Source organism: Neopsephotus bourkii, unplaced genomic scaffold (assembly GCF_033783945.1).
Source record: "Neopsephotus bourkii isolate Nb327-2 ecotype Australia unplaced genomic scaffold, CSIRO-AGI_Nbou_v1 NB_95, whole genome shotgun sequence".
Lineage (NCBI taxonomy): Eukaryota > Metazoa > Chordata > Aves > Psittaciformes > Psittacidae > Neopsephotus > Neopsephotus bourkii.
This window is the reverse complement of record NW_026900612.1, coordinates 495533-522007: the sequence shown is the minus strand read 5'-3', so window position 1 is coordinate 522007 and position 26475 is coordinate 495533. Positions and strand designations below refer to the sequence as shown.

General features: G+C 45.0%; 1 protein-coding gene across 6 annotated transcripts; it reads right to left on the bottom strand.

Annotated features, from left to right (window-relative positions):
• Positions 1-2851: 2851 nt before the first annotated feature.
• On the bottom strand, positions 2852-12924 carry MAPK1IP1L (mitogen-activated protein kinase 1 interacting protein 1 like). 6 transcript variants are annotated; one of them, XM_061355719.1, is made up of 5 exons: positions 12452-12748; positions 6661-6723; positions 4981-5008; positions 3765-4454; positions 2852-3308 (listed from the first exon to the last, which is right to left on the bottom strand). In XM_061355719.1, exons 3-5 carry the CDS (start codon positions 5002-5004, stop codon positions 3297-3299), a joined length of 726 nt encoding a protein of 241 aa, XP_061211703.1. In that variant the 5' UTR covers positions 5005-5008; positions 6661-6723; positions 12452-12748; the 3' UTR covers positions 2852-3296. The 6 variants fall into 6 exon arrangements, with proteins under 6 accessions (XP_061211703.1, XP_061211672.1, XP_061211711.1 ...); XM_061355688.1 differs by lacking the exon at positions 6661-6723 and adding an exon at positions 9840-10127 and having other exon boundaries at positions 12452-12685; XM_061355727.1 differs by having other exon boundaries at positions 12388-12506.
• Between the last annotated feature and the right edge of the window lie 13551 nt (positions 12925-26475).

Here is a 26475-nt window from a genome sequence, read left to right as displayed (position 1 = left end):
TACTTTAAAGATGTGATTGCTTATATTTCATATTGTAAACAAATGCAGTATGTCAATCTCAAAGCACAAGTCAAAACGAACTTCTCAGCAATTTAACTCAAATGAGGCATAGAAATGTACAAATTCCATTGCAAAAGCTTCAGGCCAGAAGTTGCTCACACTTGACATAACATGTGATAAAGTTACTACACGGTATATAGTGACAACTTGAGTTTTTACACAATAGATTAACAGGTATACCCTTTTCACTGCTATGCAAAGAACTTTGCTCACAAAAACAAAGGGGTTATGAAACAGTTTCCATGACCTCAAGAAATACGAATATACATTGAAAAACATCCCATATATACTGAATTTTAGCCTAAGTGTTCCAGTACTAAATCCTGCCTATTTCAGGAAGAACCCACAAGTCTAGTTACTTTTACAAATCCCCTTTCCAAAAAATCATTACTTGTTACGTTCGCTTTATCCTTTCCTACCTCTTCCCATTCCCTGCAAAGACATCCAGCCAGTGCAATTCTGAACTGGAGTGCTGCTACTGCATGACCCATTCATTCGGAATAAATGTTTTGTTATTATATTGATTTATTATCTAAGGCTGCAGGTATCAAAAAAGCACTTGAGCAAATAAAGTCAATGTTCTTTTATGTTAATTTTAAATTAGTCTTGCCAAGATCTAAGCCAAGTCTGTTTGGGGGCAATTGAGGCTTATTTAAGGTTAGTGAAGACTTGCACTTTCAGCTCCTATTTCTAGAGTTACAGGTGCTAAGTTTTAAGCTGAAACATTAAGTTTTTTGTCAGCTCCAGTACTGTCTTTCTAGAACAAAAAATACACACACCTTTTCTATTAGCTTCCATAATTTTAGATTAAAACAGCACCAGCTAACTGCTTTCTTCTGCAAAAATGTTGCAGGACTTCACCATAAAGGAATGCCATCCAGCAGGACTTGACACGCTAGAGAGGTGCACCAATGCCAGCCTTATGAAGTTCAAAGTGAAGCACAAGGTCCTATGCCCGGGTCAGGGCAATCCCAGGCATGTTGGGCAGATAAGTGATTCAGAACAGCCCTAAGGAAGACTTGGAGGTGGTGACCGATGAGAAACTAAACATGACCCAGCAGTGTGCACACTTGCAGCCCAGAAACCAACCATACCCTGGGCTGCATCAAGAGGAGTGTGACCAGCAGGTCAAGGGAAGTGATCCTGCCCCTCTACTCTACTCTCTTGAGACCTCACTCGAGTGTTGTGTGCAGTTCTGGTGTCCTCAATATAAGGACACAGAACTGCTGGAGCAAGGTCAGAGAAGGGCCACGAGGATGATCAGGGACTGGAGCACCTTGCGTATGAAGACAGGCTGACGAAGTTGGGGCTGTTTAGCCTGGAGAAGCTGCATGGAGACCTCATAGCAGCCTTCCAGTATCTGAAGGGGGCCTACAGGATGCTGGGGAGGGACTCTTCATTAGGGACTGTAGTGACAGGACAAGGGGTAACGGGTTAAAACTTAAACAGGGGAGATTTAGGGTAGATGTAACTCTGCGTGTGGTGAGGCACTGGAACAGGCTGCCATGGAAGCCATGAATGCTCCACCCCTGGCAGTGTTCAAGGCCAGGTTGGACAGAACTTTGAGAAAACTGGTCCAGTGAGAGGTGTCCCTGTCCATGGCAGGGGGTTGGAACTAAACGATCTTAAGGTCCTTTCCAACCCAAACTGATCTATGATTCTATAAAGGTTAAACTACAAACAAGCATCACCATCAGGTCACCCCATTTGTTTTTAAGAAGTCCATCACACACATGCAGAAAGCCACAATAAGGTACTGGAAGAGAATTACCTCACTTTCACAGTTTCATGATACAAAGACTCCCTAATGAGATACTATATTAAGCAAAATTTGTTCCTAATTCTACCTACAAAGGCTAAGTTAGGATATCCCCAGCTGGGGATAAAACAAACCACCCATGGTCAGAGTCTAGGCTATGAAGTACCACAAAGAGAGCCAGAACTCCTCACTGACACGTGGCTCCATGTCTTGGTAACACTAAACTAGCATTGCAGCAAGCCCCTTGCATGCGCTTTGCATGGATATGGCAAGAATATGAAAATCAACTGCAGTGCCCCTTCAGAGGGGGAAGACAGCTACGCAGCAGTGCACAGGCTTCTAGACATTCACTTACTCCTAAATTACACTTACTCAGTGAGGTATGCAGACACCTTAGCTGAGAACAGAGGACTTCTCTCCGTTACAACACCCAGGGAAACTCCAATGAGACCTCCTCCTTCTCAACTGTGGCAATAAGGATCTTTGTAGCTGACGGAACTAAATGCCATGCCAAAAATGGCTGGGAAGGGAATTGTCAGATTGGGATTTTTTTTTTTGATCTTTTATGCTCAAGTTCAGTTTCCAGGGACTCCGAAAATGTCTGCCGAGTTTACACCACGCAACAGCAAAGTCAAATTTTAAATGACTAGAACCCAGGTTAGAAATAGGGAAGTACCTTACCTAAGTGGGAATCAGTTTCTCTTTACACAGACCAAGCCAAACTTCCAACCACCACAGAATGAGAACTGGCAAAATGATGTCCTCATTTGCATGCATAAAACTCACATTGTTGATTCAAAGTTAACTGCACATCCAGGTTATTTAATTTGCACATAAATGCCTGTTTGTGAACACGAACAGTGTGCTGACAGGTCAGACCAAGTATTTCAAATGTGTATCTTCTCCTCCGTAGTCCCAGACTGAGCAATAAGGTTCGAGTATATACAAAATGCTGAGAAAACCTTCAAGTTCCCATGCTCTGTCTCTTTAGTCTGAATGACTGTAGCATGTTGAAAAATTAGATTTCTTGACTAAAATCTTGAAACACTTTTTATTGACATTTTAGAACAACCTGAAAATAGACAAAATATGACTATCCATCCATTCAGTGACCAGCACAAGTCTGGCAACAAGACTTAAAGCATTCATGGAAATTTAATAATTAACTTCTAAGTCCTTGGGCCTGATTCCTTGTAATTCTTACTTGGCAGCTCCCATTCTTCCAAGGAATACTTGCTAATATAAGATCCACAGATGTTTTATTTCTGCTCTTTGTAATTCACTTTATTAAACCAAACCATATACCAGCATATGAGCAAAGAAGATTTATGCAAACTGCTCCTTCATACCTCAAATGCACATACAAGAGGCAAGTATTCTTCATAGCCCCCAACATTACTGAAACAAAAACTGTAAAAATCTCTGTAAGTAGTGGATGAAGGTGGAAAACTACAGTATTTTGTTGCCCACAATGTATTCAACGGTAAGGCTGCAAGAGACAATAATTCATGGTCAATACAGGCTTTTCATAAAGCAGTTAATTCAGTTACAAAAATTCTTAATTAAAACTTAATTCACCCTTACACAATTTTATTCCCTCTGTATGTGCTCTAGAAGCAATTTCTCCAGATCACAGAGACTATTTTCTCCTTTGGAATTTATTACAAGGCTACCTACCTTTTTTTTTTTTGCCTTTCAGAGAAGGCTTTCCAAGTAGTGGAAGACCACTGTAATGTAATGCTTAGACACACCACAAGCTGATGTAATTTCACCATTCTAGGATATTTAGTTAAGCATTTAAGAAGTTGGCTACTATTCCCACTGACTACCGAAGGCAGATGTGCTGAAATTCCTAACCTGCACTAACAGATCTTATGCTACTGAATTTCCACACTTAAAAGTATAACATTTCTAGAGTAATTCAAAAGCAAAATGAAATACTCACATGGGGACCACTAGGCATTGATGGAGCACCAGCAGGACCAGATGGCACTTGAAAAGGATTAGGGGGCGTAGGATACAGTCCTGGAGCTGGATATAATCCTGTGGGTGGAGGAAATGGACCTGGCGGTGAAGGTCCCCATGTTCCAGGTGGAACTGTACCCCATGGTACTGTTGGCGCGGCCCCTGGAGTCTGGGTAGGAGTGGAATATGGCCCTGGGGGTGGATATGGCATGCTAGGTGCAGGATACTGCCCTCCTATTGTTGGTCCCCATGCTCCAGAGGGCATGGATCCCCATGGCCCAACAGGAGCAGGAGGTGCAGCTGGCTCTGTTGGACCACCGTAAGGTCTTGGAAGCTCTGGAAAGGGCATATTTGGTGGAGGATATTGCCCTGGTGGGACAGGACCTGGCACAGTTGGGGGTGGATATGGACCACCAGGAGGAGGAGGAAATGGAGCAGGCGGTCCAGGGGGCATTGAAGGATACATTCCTGTTGGTGGAGGTCCAAATGGCATAGTGGAAGCGGATGTATTTGGTGGCAGTCCAGTTGGCGCCATAGGGGGAGCGCTTGGGTTGTTCCAGGGATTTGAAGCTGGCCAACCCTGCGGTGGCTGACCAGGTTGCTGACCAGGTTTTGTACTGCTCACTTTGGAGGTTTTAGCAGGAGACTGATCTGGTAAAGCATCTGCCAGCTAAAAAACAAAGCACCAGTGAGAATGTAAAATGTCTACTGGACTTACTAGTTGCAGACATTCACCCACTATGTGTGTATGTTTCAGCTGCCAAAATGGGAAAAAGAGCTCTTTGCTGGTGCACAGAGATGATTACATTTATTTTTGTGCATCTTCTATCATTAAGGAAAAAGAGGCATTCTGACATGCTGCAGTTAGCAAACCAACGGTAGAAAGTGACCAACCATACAGAGCAATTTCGCACAGATACAAAAGGATTTTTACAGACTGCCATTGTAACTATTCAGACACTATTAAAGCACAACTCCTTTGTTAATATTATAGTAGAAAAGAACCCATGAAGTGCCCAGCAGCTTCATGTGTTTAACCCACAGACTGCTACATCTACCCAAAAGGAAAACACTACAGCTGCAGTACAGAGGAAATAACCTCTCAACTGTAAGCTCCCCTTCTTGAGAAAGTATGTCAGCTTTTAGAATGAAGTAACCAACTGGCTGATCTTCAGGAAAGAAAAACTGCTACTTACCGAAAAATCATCGGTTCCAGACATTTTTCTGAAAATTAAGGTAAGATAAAAGTTAAAACTGTTGAAAACAATAAAGTAGTTCAAGCAAGAATTAGAGACAAACTCTACATTTGTATCATTTAAACCACAGTAAGTGTTGAAGTGAGAGCACCTCTTAGCAGTGGCTTTGTTTAAATGACTGGCCCACAGAGATGTGTGCTACCCGAATACTTCCCTCTTGATAAAACTCTCATGAAAAGGCAAGTCTTCAGCCTCTACCTGTCTCATGTCAGACAGGAATGACACAATGTAAATGGGTCACATTACACTAAGAAAAATTATTTCAAGTATTTATACCAAGCAGGAAGCCTACCCAGACAGTGATGCCTGGCAAGTATTCAAGCTCTTCTCTAAACTGGGACTCAGAAAAGGTAAGGCAGGCTGCTGCAGATAAAGTTAATGCTTCTAAAACAAAACATGATTAAATCCCCACACAGATCCTATTGTTAGAAACAAAGAATAGTTTGCTGGTGCTTTATCCTCCATTTCAGAACACACCAAAGATAGTGGATGCTCTTATTTTTACGTTCACTGTTTCCAGCAAAACTGAACATAGACATAGCAAAGGTGTCATTAAAGCACACCTGACTTTACAAGAAACATTGAAAATAGGGACCAATGAGTCAGGTGCTGTATTTCCATGAAGGCAACTACTGCACTTAAGAGCTTTCCAGAGCTTCAGCTCAATGAACACTGACTGGCTTCATCAATCTTCATTAGCCATACAAAAGGGCAGCTGAAGGTATATTCAGTTTGACTGACTGACAGGAAATACTGACTAAAGGTGAAGGAAGACTGTTAAAAGGATGACCAGGAGCAGGTGAAATAGGTGGACATGCCCTAGTGCGGCCAGAAGGTTTCAGGGGAGAGTGTAGGAGACAGAGAGGAAGATAAGAGAAGGACAAATACTAAATAAAGAGTACAAATACTACTGCCAAGTAGACCCCCACATAAATCTGACTTTGTTTTTCCTTCTTGATAGTGAAGACCTTTTTAACACACAGATTGGCCTCAGGGATGGAGGTTTGTGCAGACAGCCTGTGACAAATGGGTTTATGAGCTCTATTAGATTATAAATTACATAATGCAAATAATGCACATATAAACTAGTCTTCTCTGAAACTGTTTTGTACATTTACTGCTATCAGCACAATTTCCTAATCTTAGGGCAGCAGAGAATCAGAACAAGGGCCCATTTAGCTCAGCATCCCATTTTATCTTCAACAACGACTAGTAGGGAAGAACGAGCACAGGGATGACATCCCAATACTTCAATGATGCCAAACTCAGACACTCCAGAAGTTGAAGGCAATTTCTATAAAATAACAACCCTCAGATAATTTATTTTCCACCAACACATCTAGTTTCCCTGCTTGCAGCTACAACATCCATTGGCAAAGAAGTCCACAGAATTGCTATTTGTTACACAAATAGGCACCTTCTTTTTTGTTCTGTACCTGGATCTTACTAGTTTCAGATGTTGCTCCCTCACTCTTGCAGCTGAGGAATCAGTAAGTCTATTCTTACCCACCCTGCTCGTGCTGATGATCATTCTACAGATTTTTATCATTTTATTTCAGCTGTTCCTTCTCTGAGGCTGAGCTCTTTTTCAGTGACCCTTGAACAGCAGCTATTCCATACCTTTGATTATTTTGACCATGTCTTTTTGAGTCTTTTCCAATTCTTCTGTATCTTTTGAGATGACTGACAAGAAAGAACCACAGAGAATTCAAGATGTGGGATAACCACTGTTTTATACAGTTTCATAATCATGCTCTGGTTTGTCTCCTGTTCTCTTCCTAATGCTTCTTACTGTTTCATCTGCTTTTTGACTGCTACGGAACTTACACTTTAGTAGCCGTATTTCATTCCTTGGTGTTAAGGGTCAGCCCATCTTGTTATATATGAAATTATATACACCACCCTATATTTATCTACTCTACATCAGATTTATCAACACTGAATTATATCTGCCATTTTATTACCTATTACCTAATCCTAGCTTTTCTGAATGGCTTTGCATCAATAAGACACTGCTCATCTAATTTCTCAAGTTATTTCTGACTACACTGAGCAACCCAGACACCTGCGGAAACACAGTGAACTTCTCAAGATACGCCTTATAATTTAAATAAACCTTTTAAGAAATACAAATAATAGCATCACAGAATAGTCTGGGTTGGAAGGGACCTTAAAGACCACCCAATTCCAACCCCCTGCCACATGCAGGGACACCTTCCACTAAACCAGGTTGCTTCAAGCCCTGCCCAACCTGGCCTTGAATGCTGCCAGGGATGGGGCAGCCACAGCTTCTCTGGACAACTTTTATCAGTGCCTTATAGTGAGTAACTTCTCCCTAATATCTAATCTAAACCTCCCCTCTGTCAGTTTAAAGCCATTCCCCCTTGTCTTATCTCTACAGGCCCTTGTCACAAGCCCCTCTTCAGTCAGCTCCTTTAGGCACTGGAAGGTCTCCCTGGAGGCTCCTCCAGGCTGAACAAGCCCAGCTTTCTCAGCCTGTCTCCACAGCAGAAGTGCTCCAGCCCCAGAGCATCCTTGTGGCTTTCTCTGGGCCTGCTCCATCAGGTCCATATCCTCCTTATGTTGGGGACCCCAGAGGTGGATGCAGTACTGCAGGTGGGGTCTCACAGGAGCAGAGCAGAAGCAGGAAAAATCACCTCCTTCGAACTGCTGGTCACGTTGCTTTTGATGCAGCCTTACACTTGGCCTTGTTGAACTTAATAAGGTTCACACAGGCCTACCTCTCCAGCCTGTCCAGGTCCCACTGAATGCCATTCCTTCCCTCTAGCATGTCAACTGCACCACACAGCTTGTTGGTGTTGACAAACTTGCTGAGGGTATGTTTGATCCCACTGTGCCTGACAAAGACATTAAACAGCACTGACCCCAGTAGCGACCTCTCAGGAACGCCTCTCATCACTGTCTCCATCTGGACATCAAGCTGTTGACCATAACTCTTTATTCACCAACTGGTCCACCCATCAAATCCATACAAGCACAGACATTTGAATCTTTGTATCAGATGAGATACTCATTGATCTGAACCATGTATTTGTTTCAAGTTGAGAAACACAGCAGGAAAGTGGTTTCTATTCCTGTTGTTAACAGCTCAGCCATTCGAGAGATATCTACCAGAAAAAGCAGAATTTCTCTTCAACAGATACCTCTTATGTTAAGAGTTCACTAGCTTTTGCAATAAACCATGTTCAGTAATAATCAGAAGTTGATACGTGCTTCTTACTGTCACTGTTTTTCAGTTTACCTGTACAGACACAGAAGCTATTTAATCTAACCTACAACATACAATAACTTTTTACATAAGTGCACGTGTAAATATATTCATAAGCAAAACAAAAAACCCCAAACAGGTTAGCAACACCAAATCAGACCAAGAGAATCAGCCTTTCTTTAGGCAGATGGAGAGATGGGGTAAGACCCCCTGAAACATAGACCTACAAGACAGTGGAAAAAGCCAAGAGAAGAATTTGCAATATAGGCAACAAGGAAGAGAAGGGAGAAAGGAAACAGGCCTAAAGCAAAACTCAGAAGAAAATCCCATGATCTTTCACAAAAGTGACAGGAAGTAGTAAATTCAAGTCAAAGCAGTGGATGAACACAGCTGAAACAGGCCTGTTCACAAAATATCAACAAATATTCCCAATATTTGTCAGCAGATAATTTCTAAGTATTTCTGCCATAAAAATTAAGGAAACAATTCTGCTGCATGACTTACGGGGAAAAAAAAAATCATAGTTAAGCACATCTTATAATGAGATTTAGTGGCTTTTTTACTTTGGCAAGCAGACAAGAGCAACATTTGTTGGCAACATTTGGCATAACTGAGTCAATGCCAAGCATGTCAAGGATCCTCTTGCAGACAGGATGGCCTACTTCAGGGACAGTTTTTAAACATACATTTAAGTCTGGGTGCTGCTGCCTTAGTTCAATAAAAGACCCCTGAAATTACCATTAGACACATTCAGACAACATATGAACTGATTTGTACTTAAATCTAGAACATATATTCAAGTTGTTCAACACTAGTATAAGGAATTTCAGTCAAAACCTTAAGGAAATATAAATTATATTAGGAAGTCTTGCCCGAGGCATTCCCATGCTTGCAATTTGGAGTCACTGTCAGACAGAAGACCTCCAAGTAATTCAATTTTAAAGTCCCCAACTGGTCACATGTGGGCTCAAGATTTTAGAAAAATGCACTGAATTGTGCCTTCACTACAATTTTAGACTCAGTAAACAAATGGATTCCCATTTCCTGCTGAAGCCTTCCAAGAGCAGCACTGCAGAAGCACCGATACAAGCAGCGAAGAGTCAATGTCAGACATCTGTTTTGACACCCTTACACTCTACTTCTAATTACTCTTTCCTGGAGTTGAGGGATGAAAGAGTGACTGGAAGAAGAAGGGTTCAGGAGTCTTAAGTATTTTGGCAGGGTACAGAAAGACTACAGAATTGGCAGCATTCAAACTGAAGTCCTGCTAGCATCCACTGTGCTCTAAGATTTTCTCTGTATTCTGAAGCCACTGGCCCTGGAAACATCCCTGCTTTCCAGAAGCAGAGCCTGCCAGCTCCTTGCCAGCCCTGGATTGCTGGTCAGGGCACCACGCTTCAGCCCCCTCTGAAACACATATGGCCAGAAGTACAGAACTAAAGCAATGGAGAGAACAAGATGAAAGACATTTACAAGAAAAAAAAAAAAAAAGGCATCTAGGAGCAGAATCTCTCTCATCCTTCATCCTGAAGAGTAATGAAAAGACATGAAGGACTTCCACTGCACCTACCCAGAAACCACACACAGCAGATTCTTCAGACAACAGTCCAAGGCCTCCTGGCTGCCCATGAGGTGCTCCCAAAAAATTAACAGCAGGCAGGTGAGACAAGCAAGCCTGCTGGCTCCACACCACAGGCTGCAAAAAGGTTGGGAAGCACTCCTCACACAGCAGTGGCAGGCCATTTCTGCCAACAGCGCTTAAGAGCAACCGGTGGTTTTCAGAGAGGTCTGAGAAAAGCCCATTTCTGGAAGTGTGGCACTACGTGTGGCATGCTAATTCTGTCCCACTGAACAGCTTCTGCAACAAAATAGCTCCACAGTGCATTTTTAAGCTCTAAACACTCTTTGATCACATCCAGCCCAACTGAAACTGATGGATGTAGCAGCATTATTTTCCCCATGCTCTTGCCTTTCTTGGCTTCTATCCATCATTAGTCCTTAGAGACCCTCGTTAAAAGAGCTGTCCAAAACACTTTGTTTTACTCAAGCTATCCAAAACTAAGCATCAACCGCTTTCATTTTTGAGTTGTATGACATTTTTCCAACAGTTGATGTGCCAGATTTAGTTCCTGTCTCCAAGATCATCTTTCAAACACTGAAAAATGCTTTCTAGATGCAACAGGCTTTGCTGCATTTCCACTGGGTGGCATGGCTCTATCAGCAAAGAGGTTCTTTTGTCACTCTAACATGACTAATACCTATCAGCATAACCTCATCTACAACAAGATTTCTGCCCACATAAATACAACTACCCAACATAGCTGTACAGTTAAAATGGAAGAGAGACCAAATCTTTGACAGCTTCTAAATGTTTTCTAAAATATGTAAATTTCTGCAGCTTCTACCTTCCAGCTTCAAGCATCAACATTTTATTGATGCCTTTCTCTATCCTTAAAGCCTTCCCAGCAGCTGCACTGATGCACTTAGGTACCTACATGCAATCACTTAGTCTGACCTGCATGTTTATTTCTTGGGAGAATAAAGGCAATTGATAAAGACACTGAACAGGAAAAAAAAAAACAAACCAACAGTTGCATCATTAGTATCTGTGTGAGATTTGATGATCTTCCTGCTGCTTCCTAGGTCTGTTTTGACTGACAAAAAGGACAGAAGTCAGATTTTTAGTTGTCCGATTTTTCAGGACAGATTTAATTAAGACTGGCAACCAAAATGTTGCATTTGCTATAAATTATCAACTGCCAGAAAAAAAAAAAAAAAAAAAAAAAAAGAAGTCTTCAGAATAGAGGTCTTTTCAGTTTCCGAGATCTATAATACACAAAGCCATAAGGAACTGTAATCTGTTCTAGTTTTCTACTCATGACAGGCCATTCAGTTTCACAGCTGCCTCCCCACCAAGACCAGCCCTAATCCCTTCAGATGGTCACCACATCACAAGCAGATGGCTCCAAACCAGACAGACATACATCACTTTTAAGTCAGTTTGTTCACGGGCCAGCTGTGATAGAAAATCAGTACAGAACACATAGTCTCTACTCCTGTCCACACCATCCTACTCTGTGGATCTTGCAAAAGATATATTGGTCCAGCAACAGCTCAGAATAATTAAAATTTATCTTCTACAGTTGCCTTTACACTTTGAGAGCTATGGAACCTATTCTCATTGCGTTATCCTCATTTTTAAAAGTGTGCTTTATTTCTCATTTACAGCTTTAGCTTCTAATTATGAATTCTTCTGAAGTCTGCCTGAACTAGCTAGAAATGCAATTTAAAGAATACCTGTGTCCTCCTCTTACCATAACTTTATAACTCAGGAATTATCAGCTCAGTTATTTGTATCTGATCTTGATGAAATAAGCATACTGACCCTGAGTGTGAGGGACTATTAAACAACTTCACTGCAGGGCTTTTAGCATGTTGCTCTCCCCCCACAATGAAAAGATCAAAGCTGTGTTGAACTTTTTCGAGTTCTAGCCTCAACAGTGCCTAACCAAACCACACACCTTTCTGCTCCTTAACAGAAGCTCTTTTCCAGGGTAACTGTTCTTCAGGACAAAAATCTCTCTTTATGGATAAAGCTGACACGTTTCACATCTTGATTTGGTGCTGGTAGAATGAACTCAAGTTTTAAGAATACGGTAAGTGCTGCCTAGGACTGGCCTGGTATTTACCACAAGTTTTGTAGCAGCCACTGGTCTCCACAGGTCCGGCGCGGGGGCAGTTTTATTTAACAAAAATAAAATAAAAACTACCTTTGTTCTTACATCCACTGACAATAAGGTTAGCCAGCATCAGATAAAAAAGTTTTCCATGGAATTCACCTAGAAACAGCTCTCTCTCAGACACAAAACCTGTCAGATAATTAGTTACCCCTCAAAGTAATATGCCCATTGTACTACACAGTGCTGGCTTTCCCATTAAGCCAGTAACATTAAGTGTATTAATATTTGATAAAATTGACTTTATAAGATAAGCTATTAAAAACTCACCTGCCTGAGACCCGTTTAGTGAAGAGCTTTTAAGTTAAAAAGTCACTTAAAATCCGATCGACGCTCTTTTATAGATTACGACCATAAAAACAAGCCGCCAAGATATTTTACCCAGTTAGGACCGTTACGGCTGCAACCTTTACAGAGAATAAACCAGGATCCGCTATAAACGAACCTCCTCTGCTCTGCAGCCGCCAGCGGAGGCCGCCCCAGGTAACGGAAAGCGGCAGCAGTCGTCAGGCGACCGCCAATACCTCGGGGCGATCCGCCTGCTCCAAGCGGCGGGTCCCCAGGAGGGGAAGACAGGCTTCCACCACTCACTCGTGGCCGGCGACCCCCGGCACCACAGCTCCAGCCCAGCAAGGCTCGGAGAGGCAGCGGCAGCTCCCCACCCGCCCCTCCTGGGAGCGGGAAGAGCCAGCTGCGGCCCGGCGGCCCTCGGGGACGGCCCCGCCGCTGAGGTGTGGGATGAAGCCCCCTCCCTTCCCGCTCCTCCCTCCCTCCCCTCCGCACCGGTGTGGCCCCCCTCGCTCCCTGCCGCCGGGGCCGGCCCGGGCAGGGGGTACCTGTGCGGGCGGGGCGGAGCGCGGCGCGGCTCAGGCCAGGAGCGAGGCAGCAGGCGGCGGCCCGCAGCACCACCACCGCCACCCCGACGCCGAGGCGGAAACGGAACTGCGTCACACGCCCCACCTCCCCAGCGCCCGGAAGGTCACCCGCTTGGCCCCGCCCTCCCCCGAGCAGAGCCGTGGTTCCCGCCCACACCACCGCGGGCACGTGACCGCGGCTCCTTCCCCGATCCCTCCTCCACCACCGGTCACGTGGTTCTTTCCCGCCCCCTCCCGGGCCCGGCGCGGCAGGATCCGCCTGGCGGCGGTTTGTGCCCGGCGCGCTTGGGGCATCGACCCGGCCTGGATGCCGGCTGCCAGGCAGCGCGGAACCACACCGCACACAGCATGGGAGCTGGGCTCGTTCAGCCAGGAGAGGTGAAGGATCCAGGGAGGCCTTAGAGCAGCTTCCAGTGCCTGAAGGGGCTGACAGGAAAGGTGGAAAGGGGCTTTTGACAAGGGCCTGTAGGGATAGGACAAGGGGGATGGCTTTAAACTGACAGAGGGGAGATACAGGTTAGAGATTAGGGAGAAGTTACTCACTATGAGGCACTGGTACAGGTTGCCCAGGGAACCTGTGGCTGCCCCGTCCCTGGCAGTGTTCAAGGCCAGGCTGGACAGGGCTTGGAGCAGCCTGGTCTGGTGGAAGGTGTCCCTGCCATGGCAGGGGGGTTGGAACTGGATGAGCTTTAAGGTCCCTTCCAACCCAAACCTGACTGTGATTCTCTATGAAATTTCATTTAAAGTTACCCAAACTGTGCAGTTGTCACACTTCTGACCTCAAGGATGGACAGGCATGCCTGAAAACTTGGGGGTTTTCTTGTAAGAGAGCACAACCTCTGAACCTGTATCTTCATATCCTCAGACCCTTGCAGTAAGGAGGACTGAATACATCACATCGCTTCCCTGCCCTGCCCCTCCAAGCTATGGCACTAATCCTGCAAGCATTCACATGCACAGATAATTCCGTTAAACTCAGCAGAAATGCGGGCATGGGCGATGCTGAGAACATGCCGTTCGTGTCCCATGCGCTGCCACCCATCCCCTCACCAGCGCCCATCTATTTCTATTTTTTACAGTCATTACTGGGACATTTCTGAAGTAACTGGGGAAAACCAGCAGCAGGAGCAGGGCCCAGGCATTGGGGTAGCTGCAACAGTTGCGAAACTGCAGTATTTTTACTAATTTATTTGCATAAATCATTACTACCAAAACTAAACAGACGTTTGCTACAGACCCAGTCCCAGGGTGGCATGCTAAATTCATTAGTCTGTTCCCCTCCAAATACAATTAAATGCCTTGAAAAATTTAATCTGGCTGCACAGTTCATAGTGGACCTGCTCGAGTTTGTCCAGAGGAGGCCATGAAGATGCTCAGAGGGCCGGAGCACCTCTGCTGTGGAGACTGTGGAGAGAGCTGGGCTTGTTCAACCTGGAGAAGAGAAGACTCTGGGGAGACATTAGAGCAGCTTCCAGTGCCTAAAGGGGCTGACAAAAAAGCTAGAGAGGGGCTTTCTACAAGGGCCTGTAGGGATGGGACAGGGGGCAATGGCTTTAAACTGACAGAGGGGAGATTGAGATTAGATATAAGGAAGAAGTTCTTCCCTGTGAAGGTGCTGAGGTGCTGGCACAGGTTGCCCAGAGAAGCTGTGGCTGCCCCATCCCTGGCAATGTTCAAGACCAGGTAGGACGGGGCTTGGAACAACCTGATGTACTGGAAGGTGTCCCTGCCCATGGCAGGAAGGTTGGAACTGGGTGAGCTTTAACGTCCCTTCCAATTCAAACCATTCTGTGATTCTTTCGCAATCTCTTTTTCAAGTACAGCAATCACTTGGAGGGACTTCATGTAGAAACAGCATTTCTGGCATGTCATCTTCCTCCTGCTGCATGCCAGGCACAGTGGTTCAGCTCACCTTTGCTTTTCCACACTCACATGGGCCCCACCGTGGGGCCCATGCAGTCCTCTGTTAACTGTACTGTGGCATTGATTGCAGGAGATGCCAGAGCATGACTTTTCTTCCTGAACAATCTGGTAGCTAAAACCTTAATTAATGAGCAGACACATGGGCAACAACAGTGATGATCTGTGTCATCCACCTGCACTTGTGCAAAGCGTTCGACACTGTCCCACACATCATCCTTGTCTCTAAATTGGAGAGACATCAATTTGATGATTCTGTGATGGATGGACCACTCAGTGGATAAAGAACTGGCTGGATGGCTGCATGCAAACAGTTGTGGTCAATGGCTCAATGTCCGTCTGGAGACCAGTAACGAGTGGTGTCTCTCAGGGATCGGTGTTGGGACCGGTCTTGTTCAGCATCTTTGTCGGTGACATGGACAGTGGGATTGAGTGCGCCCTCAGCAAGTTTGCTCATGACACCAAGCTGTGTGGTTCGGTTGATACGCTGGAGGGAAGGAATGGCATCCAGAGGGACCTTGACACGCTTGTGAGGTGGGCTGATGCCAACCTCATGAAGTTTAACCATGCCAAGTGCAAGGTCCTACACCTGGATCGGAGCAATCCCAGACACAGCTACAGGTTGGGCAGAGAAGAGATTCAGAGCAGCCCTGCAGAGAAGGACTTGGGGGTGCTGGTCGATGAGAAAATGAACATGAGCCAGCTTCAGTGTGTGCTCACAACACGGAAAGCCAACCATATCCTGGGCTGCATCAAAAGGAGCGTGACCAGCAGGTCGAAGGAGGTGATCCTGCCCCTCTACTCTGCTCTCGTGAGACCTCACTTGGAGTATTGTGTGCAGTTCTGGTGTCCTCAACATAAAAAGGACATGGAACTGTTGGAACAAGTCCAGAGGAGGGCCACGAGGATGATCAGGGACTGGAGCACCTCCTGTATGAAGATAGGCTGAGAAAGTTGGGGCTGTTCAGCCTGGAGAAGAGAAGGCTGCGTGGAGACCTCATAGCAGCCTTCCAGTATCTGAAGGGGGCCTATAGGGATGCTGGGGAGAGACTCTTCATTAGGGACAAGGGATAACGGATTAAAACTTTAACAGGGGAAGTTTAGATTGGATATAAGGAGGAAATTCTTTCCTGTTAGGGTGGTGAGGCACTGGAATGGGTTGCCCAGGGAGGTTGTGAATGCTCCATCCCTGGCAGTGTTCAAGGCCAGGCTGGACAGAGCCTTGGGTGATACGGTTTAATGTGAGGTGTCCCTGCCCATGGCAGGGGGGTTGGAACTAGATGATCTTAAGGTCCTTTCCAACCCTAACTATTCTATGATTCTATGATATCTCACTTGAAGTATCTCGATTATACTCAAGTATCAAATTGGGACTGCAATAGCACTTTCAATCACTATCCATACCATCCAATCTCACCAACCTCCATGTTAGGATCACCCAATGTGTAATAAATGCACCCCCCCCTTTCTGAAAAAGCAGAAAGAATGGTGAATTTTTGTACAAATATTTATTTTTATCCAGAGCTTTCCCCTCCTTCAGGCAAATGCAGCTCTCCTTCTGTGTGTATATATATACTGAAGGCTGTAAAAAGAGCTGCAGGTGCAACTTTACATAATTTGTGTGCAATTGGTCCATCTTAGTGCCAGGAGTAGGACTTGGGTCTAACACTGAGCCCTGGCCACATCCTATTGCAAGACATTACTTTGCACTCAGAATTATGTAATGGAAAAAATGTTGGGATGAAATTGCAAATTTAGAGCTTGCATGCAGCTCTTAAGGAAGAGAATGGAAGCTGAATGAAGGAAATTTGGCTCCCAATTAGTAAGAGGCATTATTTTCCGTGCCTCCATTGTAGGACCTGCTATGGTATTATTTAAATTATTCAGAAAGGCTGTTTGGTATAATAACGTGAGGGCAGTTCTTTATTACGGGTCCATGTTGGTGTGTGTTGCCTGTGCTGTTGCCCGTAGGTTACAAGTGTTGCTTTGTTTTTTCTTCAGCATCATATAAATATTTGGGTTGGAAAGAAACTCTGGTGTAACCTCCTCAAAACAGAGCTGGCTTTGAACCTTGTCTGCTTGAGTTTCCAGTGTCGCCAAAGTCAGAGACTGCACAACCTCTCTGGACGTTCAGCCCCATCCCTAAATACAGGCACTGTGAATTCTACCACTATTCCTTGCCTCTTGTCAGACTTTCTCTTGCCACGACTCGTAACTGTTCCTGATTCTCTTTTTGCCACATGCCAGCCACATGCAACTGCCTGCTTTGTAACACCCGTTTGTATGGCTGGAGGCTGCAGTGAGGTGCCTCCTACATTCTCTCCTAGCTCAAAAATACAATTTCCACTGCCTCTTTTCCTATATCATATGCTCTCACCAGCCAGTCATGTCAGAGGCCCCCCTCTGAACACCCTCTAGTTTGTCAACCTCTCTCTTATCTTTCAGGATCAAAATTGGGCATAATTCATAGAATGAAAGAATGATTTGGGTTGGAAGTGATAGTAAAGGTCATTCAGTTCCAACTCCCCTGCCACAGCCAGGGACATCTTCCACTAGAGCAGGTTGCTCCAAGCCCCATCCAACCTGACCTTAAACACTGCCAGGGATGGGGCACCTACAGCTTCTCTGGGCACCCTGTGCCAGAGCCTCAGCACCTTCATAGGGAAGAACTTCTTCCTGATATCTAATCTACATCTGCCCTCTGTCAGTTTAAAGCCATTCCCCTTTGAACTGTCCCTACGGGCCTTTGTAAGAAGCCCCTCTCTAGCTTTGTTGTCAGCCCCTTTAGTTACTGGAAGCTGATCTAAGGTCTCCCTGGAGCCTTCTCATGCCCCAGAGCTGGGTGCAGTGAGGTCGGGCCTCATGAGAAAGGAGCAGAGGGGAAAATCCCCTCCCTCAACCTGTTGGTCACGCTTCTTTCAATGCAGCCCAGGATACGGTTGTTTTCTGGGCTGCGAGTGCATATCGCTGGCTTATGTTAAACTTCTCACCAACCAATACCCCCAAGTCCTTCTCCTCAGGGCTGCCTTTAATCCAGCCTCTGCTCAGTATTTGTGTGGCAATGTGCTGGGAATTGCCCCAACCCATGTTCAGGACCTTGCACTTGGCCTTGTTGAACTTCATGGTGTTGGCACTATCCCACTTCTCCAGCCTGCCCAGGTCCCTCTGGATCCCATCCCTTCCCTCCAGCGTGTCGCCCATACCACGTATTTGGTGTTATTGGCAAACTTGCTGAGTGTGTGCTTGATCTCACTTGCCTGCCTTAGTCTTTACTTTGGGGTAACAGACCAACAAACAATAGTTAAATTGTCCAATTTAGTACTTTTCAGGGTCAGGAGCACAGATCATGAAATGTGGCAAGCATCAGAGTCAGGAAACTATCACACCCAGAGGGCTGTGAATGCCACAAAGCAATAAATCCAGAGAACAATAACAGTATCTTTTTTGTCCTTTCTGCTTTTACATCAGCTCATCAGAAGGAGGAACGAAGGTACAGTGGAGGCATTCCTTTTCCATCCAGCCCTGAAGTAAAAGGATTAGGTTTTGTTTTTTTTTAATAAGTTTCAAATTGTGGACTGTAATGTCAGTTTTCATTAAGGAAACGCCAGTGTCTGACAGTGAGATGTAAGATATTAGGCTTCAGTTACAGTGTTGATTCTTCCTGGGAGATGTCACTCAGCTTTTATATTCATGCTTCACTGTGCGCTGTGAACATCATGCACTCTGAAGAATTAGCTGAGCCACCCTGAAGCTAGATTTTAAAGGATACCAGATGGTATGTTCAATGCATGTGGTAAGCTTTTATATGCTTTTCCCCTATGGCCAATCACTGACTGATCATTTATTTCAAAGCCCCCATAAAATAAATCACTCTGGAAGTGACGCTGTCTCTAGTTAATAAGTGCTCTTTCTCAAAGCAGGGGCTTGTTGCCATGAAGATAAAATCATAAAACTGGTTCAAAGTGCATTGGGATGGCAAATGCACCCTATTGAGGAGATGAGATAAACTGGATTGAACCGGAAAGGAAGCATTGCTGTCTGCTTGTTGTGAAATTACGAGCAGGTGAACTGTCATTAAAGACACCTCACCAGGCACTTAGGTACTAACACAAGAGTTTTCTGTGACAAGGAGTGATTTTTGGGTACATTTTCTTCCCACAGTAGAGGATATGTAGGGGCTTGATCTTGTGTCAAGCTTCTGCGTCAGTTTCTTTTCAGATCTTGTAGCTAGTGATTATGTCTGGCAGCATTAAGACAGAGCTCTCTTCGCTTTTTTTCTTGTTCTTTAGTGAATGGGAAGTAGAAAATTCCCCTGTATGACACCAGTGAAGAGAGACACCCACCTTCTCCCCAACCCCAAAGAGAGAACTGTAGTTCCCTGAGGATCCAAACCTTTTATCAGTCTTTCTGTCCTCCCCATCCTCTTTCTTCATATGCCCAATGTCAAGCCATGGCTCCTGGTGCAGTGTTGCAATCCTCACAGTCTCTCAATGAGTTCTGTGACATTTGCTGTTGGCTCCCAGCCATGGCTCCGACAGACAGATGATAATGTGAAATTATGGCCCTTCGTTCTCTGACAGATCATGTTTTCAAGGGCTTGCTGCTGTGCAGACAAGCTGGAAAATTTCATTTTTCGAAAGCCTAAAACGCAAATAAAAGCTCCCCCTCTTCCCCCCCCCCCCCCATTTTTTCCACTCTCTTTTTGCTATTGTAAATGCAGCTCTTTTTTCTGTTTTGGAGAGGGAGAGAGAGGTGAGGCAGAGCTGGCTCATGGAGGCTTTGGCCTGGCAATGAGGGCAGAGCTGATTTTCCCTGTGGCCCATGTTTTCTAATGGTTGTGAACATGCAGGCACATAGACATCCCTGGTGGAGAAACTCAATAGTCATAGTGGGAGAGACCAAAGGTCCAGCTGGCCTCAAAGTCTCTCAAGTGTGACTGTGAGCAACACTAGCTCCATAGGAAAAGGAGAAAGAGAAGACATGTGGAATCCTCCCCTCACAAAGCCTCTGAGCCCCTTGCAATTGTCAGTCTGGGGCTATATCTGCATCATCAACTGATGGAGACATACCAAAGGCAAGGCCAGTTCTGTGTGAGGGTATCTTTTGTGCTGTGGAATGCATGCTGCAATGAGCAGCTCCCAGCAGGGAGAATGTGCCTGGAATTACTAGATCTCAAACACTCCATTTTTCATCACTTCCCTATGATACTGGTTCTGGCCGTATTTTGTACTTTTGTTTCTGTGCAAAGCAGCTGGGATATGGTCTTTCACTCAGAGATGCTTCTGTGCTTGGGCACTTCTCTCTGCAAAACCTCTAAGGGTCTTTGAGATCTCCAGTGTTGCACAGCATAGTTGCATTTCTAGGAGAAGGACTTAGGGATGTTGATCAGTGAGAAACTCGGCATAAGCTGGCAGTGTGTGCTTGCAGCCCTGAAAGCCACCTGTATGCTGGGCTACATCAGAAGCAGCATGACCAACAGATTGAGGGAGGGGATTCCCCTCCTCTACTTCTCTCTAATGAGATCCTACCTGGAGTACTGCGTCCAGCTCTGGGGCCCTCGACATAAGGAAGATATGGACCTTTTGGAAAAAGTCCAGAGGAACACACAAAGATGCTCCAAGGGCAGGAGCACCTCTGTGATGGAAATAGGCAGAGAGAGCTGGGCTTGTTCACCCTGGAGAAGAGAAGGCTCTGGAGAGACCTTAGAGCATCTTCCAGTGCCTAAAGGGGCTGACAACAAAGCTAGAGAGGGGCTTCTCACAAGAGTATGGAGTGAGAGGACAAGGGGGGATGGCTTTAACCTGACAGAGAGATTAGATATTAAAGAAGTTCTTTACTGCGAGGAAAAGTGGGGTGAGGCACTGGCACAGGGTGCCCAGAGACGCTGTGGCTGCCCCCTCCCTGGCAGTGTTCAAGGCCAGGTTGGACGGGGCTGGGAGCAACCTGGTGTAGTGGAAGGTGTCCCTGCCTGTGGCAGGAAGGTTGGAACTGGATGATCTTTAAGGTCCTTCCAACTCAAGCCATTCCATCATTCCATGAGTCTATTTATGAAATTAACTCTTAGATGCCAAGTTACTCATGTGTCTACTTCAGATGTATATGAATGATGTAGCCATACTGCTGAGGTCAATGATCCACTGATTGGTGCCAAAGAACACATTTACAGTCAAATGGCTTGTAGTAATTCAGGGAATGATGCACATAAGGATCATTTGAGCTTGTGAAAGATCTATAAGTCACTGATATGACAAAGGTGCTACTGAAGGGTGCGTGATGAATTATTGACATGATCATTCAGTATAAAACATTGTGTGGAAAGCGTTACATCCGGAGCTGATCCAGGGACGCATGGCAGTGAGGGCTGAGCTGCCTTCAGTGCTTGCATGAGGCTTTATGCAGAGCTTGGCTCCAGGGAACTGTTGTTTTACTCACACATCTGGGATGTTCTAGCAGCTGGATAGAAACTGGCCATTTGACCCAAAATCCCCCAGATGAAGACCAAGTCGATGCTCGCCTGTTAATTTCAGTAGTTTTAGGAATCTCCTGGTGCAGTTGAGGGAATTTACACCATTCCAGGGCTAAGGTTTTGTATTTTATCTTTGCCATTCCTGCTCTAGGCAGGGATTTGATGGCTGCAATGCCTTGTCAGTTTTGGGCTACCCCATGAGAAAAGCACAAATTTCAACCACTCCATCTTTAACACATCAAAATCTTGTCTGAGCAGCTAATATTTACTTAATGCTTTGAGAAAATCTGTGGGTATAACACCCATGTCATTCCTCCTCCTCCTCTTCAGCTCTTCAGGCCCTGATTCAGCAAATAGCTTAAGTGCTGTGATGAAGTGGTGCCTTTTAGTTGCTAATGCCATGCAAAAATGCCCCGAGAATAAAGCAGTTTTCATGATCACTGTTAAGAATCCACTTCCTTCTTTGGGTCTTACTTTTCTATCAGCCTGCTGGAAGAGTACAGCCGGAAAGCAGATAAGCCCTGGAAAGACTTGTTCTCAACTAATGAACATACCACAGATACACTTCTTAGTTATATTTTAGGTCAAATGGATTTGTCAAGCTAATAGTCACACAAGTCTGAAGGATTCCTATAAATAAATGAGACTTAAATATTTTTACCATGTCTGACAGAGCTCCTTTAAAGTGCAAATGGAGCTGCAATTAACTGAAGTCAAGATAATTTCGAGCAAGAGGAATTAAAAAAGAAGAAAACAAACATTTGAACTTTTTAACTTTGGGCCTGTTTCCAGCCACATCCCTGGCAATGATAATGAATTCAGAAAATTCCATCAAAATCTGTTCTTTGAACTCTTGAGGCATTTACCATAATGTTCTCAGTTCCCCTTCTCTCTTAGGAAAACAGGAAGAAATTAATGCAGGGTAGTAGCTGTTTAAATACTAGAAAGTCTCCCTGGGTAGAATGACTGACATTTCAGTGATCAATTGGCCGTGAGATAACGGAAGGTCTGGAATGAGCCTGATCCAAAGTTCGCTTCAAAGCTTCCTCATTGATTTCGGGACTTTTTGTATGAGGTCTGAGATGAGAAAGTCTCATCCCGGCTCAGTACGGGTGACAGGTTGGTTTTTGTGCCGGTTTACCCGGGGAGAGGGTTCCCATTGAAGGAGGGCAGAAAAAGTGTTATCCCAGCACTGGATTTTTTTCATGGAAGCCTTACATTCAGACTTCATCCCGAGCCTTCCCAGCAGAGCCAGGCTGCTCTCCCCACCAGACCAGCTCCAGGCTTTATGAGTGAGCATTAGACGTTATCTCAGTTCTCCTTGCCTGGGGCCAAGCACTACCCCGTCAATGTTTGTCATACTGTCTGAAGAAATTGATTTCAAATCCCCATTGTAAGCTCTTTCCCCCTCCCCGCCCAGGAGTGAATGCATCCTCATTCACTAGCAGAAACACTCCTCCTCTACAGCCATTTAGAAAGAAAAGGAACTGACTGTTGCGATAAAGTACATTGCAAAACATGCTGGGCTCCACTCACTATCACACGGATCTGAGAACGATTGCCTAGTTATTTCGTGCTCCCTGGGGCTGTGCTGGAGGCAGTTTAGCAGAATGGGCACTTAAAAACTGCTTCCAGCAAACTCTGCTCCCTGCTGCTGCCTGCTTTCCCAGTTCCCCTCTTGCCTTTGCTTGACTCGGCAGGAGCTCGTTCTCCTTCCTCTGGGAAATTCCTGTCCTCTGGTTTCCACATCCCATGACTGTTGCCTCCGACTTGGTTAATGCCACTGCTGCAGAGCCCGCTCCCCGCCACCACCTTGCCTACATTCATATATTGTTTCCCATTTTATGCTTAGCCTTGAAATCCTTCGGGATGTGGAATATCTCCTTGTTTTAGTTTTGAGGTTGGCAGGATCGAGCTGCTGTTGCAATACAAATACCGAACATGAATAACACTTCCTCGGTAATATTTCAGCTCAGCATCACAGGGTCCAGGCTGGTTGGTGACCTGAGAAAACCAGTCTCGTCCTGGACCATGTCGCACTGCTTCCTCAGCACTACTTTAGCTAAACACGTTCTGGGAAAACAAGATATGCTGCCAAAATAGCAGAAGGAACCAACTCCCCAAACAGGAGGCCTTCCCCCAGCTCCACTGTTTGAACCTCAGGCTTAATGAAGTAACAGGAGGTAAAAACAAAAAGTGCAACCCTCTTTAAACTTCTGAATAGCTCCTAATCACACAAATTGTTCCTAAGGAACAAGTAGGTAGCAGCAAGAATTGCAGGATCAGATTCCAAAACGATTATGCTGAAGTGCAGTAAAACATGAACTCACTCCTTCCTTTCCCTCTCAGCAAAGATTTGATAGCCAGTACTGCAGTTAAATCTAATATTGGTAGAAATTACCTTTCTTTCAGACAAAGTACATGTATTACGTGACTGCTAAAATGTATTTTCATAATTAAAAAAGAACTGTAATTGGCAAATGAATTAAGCATACTTCTGTGGAGATCTACTCTCATTCATTCACTGATTTGCAGCCAGTTGTTTGCAATGAATCTCCCTGCTGTTAGAAATTAAGACACACTATCATATTTAGACTGTAAAAAATACCAGCATGAAGCCTTATTCAAAATAAGTTAATGGAGTAATGTTTATTTTGATTTTGAGACAAGTAAAGCACGTATAGCTGAACTGGGCTGGCTGCCCTCTGAGCTAATCTTCCTTCAGCCTCCATGGGTGGCCACTGTTGGGGATGGGCTTTTGGTCCAGCCTGGCGTGGCCATTCACATCTTATACTTTCATGTAAGACTAGTTAAGTCAGTGTAAAAGTCTCGTGTTAAAGTACAAATACAATAAAGATGAAGCTGGCAGAGGCAGTGAAAGAATTTCTCATGCTTGGTGATACTGCAGCAGCCAACACAATATAGAGAGAGGGTTACATCTTTTTGCTTTGCTTCCTGCTGCTGTGCATTTCAGGTTAAGGTGGGTAAGCTACGTTTGTGGTTTCAGCTGTTATAATATTAAATGTAATTTGATAATGCCATATGTTACTTGGGTGAATACAAATGTGCCATTTTTAGCTCATAAAGCATTGGACAAATTTATCTGGAATAATTTCTATCCTAACATAGCCAGACATTTGACAAACAGGATTCCAAAATGTGCTTTTGGGAGTGCTATTTGATTACAGTGTGTGAGTATCAAAGCAGTTAAGAGTGACGGGTTAAGAGAGTTGGGGTTGTTGAGCCTGGAGAAGAGAAGGTTCTGGGGAGACCTTAGAGGAGCTTCCAGTACCTAAAGGGGCTGACAACAAAGCTAGAGAGGGGCTTCTTACAAGGGCCTGTAGGGACAGGACAATGGGGAATGGCTTTAAACTGACAGAGGGGAGATTTAGATTAGATATTAAGTAGTAGTTCTTCCCTATGAGGGTGGTGAGGCACTGGCACAGGGTGCCCAGAGAAGCTGTGGGCTGCCTCATCCCTGCAGTGTTTAAGGTCAGGTTGGATGGGGCTTGGGTTGCAAGGTGTCCCTGCCTATGGCAGGGGGCTGGAACTGGGTGAGCTTTACAGTCCCTTCTAACCCAAAACATTCTGTGGTTCTATGATGGTACAATGTGGGGGAAGAACAGGAGAGGAAAGAGCAGGGGCACAATGTCTGGCCTGGGAAGCCCTTGAAAAGAGGTGACTCTGGTTACCTGCTTTTCCTGCCCCCCCTTTCCTTCCCTTTAGTTCTTCTCCATCCTTTCTCTTCCTTTTCCCCCTCAACAATTCCGTCTGCCTGGAATCACAATAAATAGTGCATCAGATAAAGCAGGGGATTATTTCCTTGTGCTTTTGCTATTAAATGAAGCACAATACCAAAATGTTCACACATCACCCTGGCTCATGTGAAAGAAAAGATCCTTTTATTCCTTGGCTAGTCTTTTGTCTAGCCAAGAATCTGCCACCCACTCAGGTAATTTGTACCAACGGATTGTACCTGTGGTAGCAGAAGATCCTGTCAGGAGGTAATATGCAGCAGAAGCCAAGCATTGCTCATGCCTGAGAAGGGATGGCTGGGAAGGGGGTGAGACCTGATCTTTATTTTGACTCATTTGGAGGAGAAGACTCAGGAAGAGCCCTTTGCTCAAACAGGGAACAGTTTGGTTGGGGTTTTATTTGCTTATCTTTAAATGCTTGTGTTCTTAGTGAATCAACAAAGGGCAAGTGCCTTGTGGCTGATGGATCAAACTCACACCCTTCCACTTACTGCCACCTTTGAATGTATCTTCACTGATAAAATCTTCTCCTCTTTCCCCTTCATGTTTGCCCACCCTTCCCCTCTCTTTAGGCGAAGGACCAAGATTTCTTGTATACAAGGAGACCAGAGCCAGAAGCACCACACCAAGGTATAATTTGGCTGAGAGTGTATAAAACTGACAGGAAGATAAAAAACGACAGGATGTCCCTCTTGCCAACCATGTCTTACCTTGGCAGCATCTCAGGCATCTTCTACTCTAATGACAATGTTTTGCTGTAAAGACACAGACAAGAAAAGCCTTCAGCATGCTTTCAGCTCCCAGCTCACCAGGCCAAAGATGTCCTGAAAAGTGAGGAATTTCTGAGGAGGCTGAAGATCATACAGAGATATTCCTAGCCAAAAGCACCAGGGTGGAGATTTCCTATTCCTACTGACAAGAGGTCACAGCCAGCCACACAGGGAAAAGTCCCTGTTGCACCCTGGCACTGGCTTCCTTTCTCAGTCCACTTGTTACCCCAGACTCCCCTTCCTTGCTGTCCTTTTCCACTCAGGTTATCCTTTGTGTTACTGCGGACACTTCCCTTAGACTGATGGCACCCTTTGCCTCTTTGAAGTATTAGATGCTTCTGAATAACACTAAGGTGCTGATAAAGAAATTAAGTTTTGGGGGCTGTTCATTTCTAATGTGCTAAAACCATCAGAAAAATACCTAAACCGTGAAAATATCTAATTTTTCAACTGTGCAGGTGGAGAAAACCACTATGTCAAATACAGAAGAGCTATTCTGTTCCACTGTACACTTCCCCACAGTATTATCATAGAGTTATAGAATGGTTTGGATAGGAAGGGACCTTAAAGACCATTCAGTTCCAGCCTTCCTGTCATGGGCAGGGACACCTTCCACTAGAGCAGGTTGCTCCAAGCCCCAACCAACCTGGCCTTGAACAATGCCAGGGATGGGGCAGCCACAG

Coding starts and splice junctions, on each gene's coding strand:
- MAPK1IP1L (XM_061355688.1), bottom strand. CDS start 10,012: ATGGCCTGCCACTGCTGTGTGAGGAGTGCTTCCCAACCTTTTTGCAGC. Junction 5,009..9,839: donor CTGCTGTGTGTGGTTTCTGG/GTAGGTGCAGTG, acceptor CTTAATTTTCAG/AAAAATGTCTGGAACCGATG. Junction 4,455..4,980: donor CTGGAACCGATGATTTTTCG/GTAAGTAGCAGT, acceptor TTTGTTTTTTAG/CTGGCAGATGCTTTACCAGA.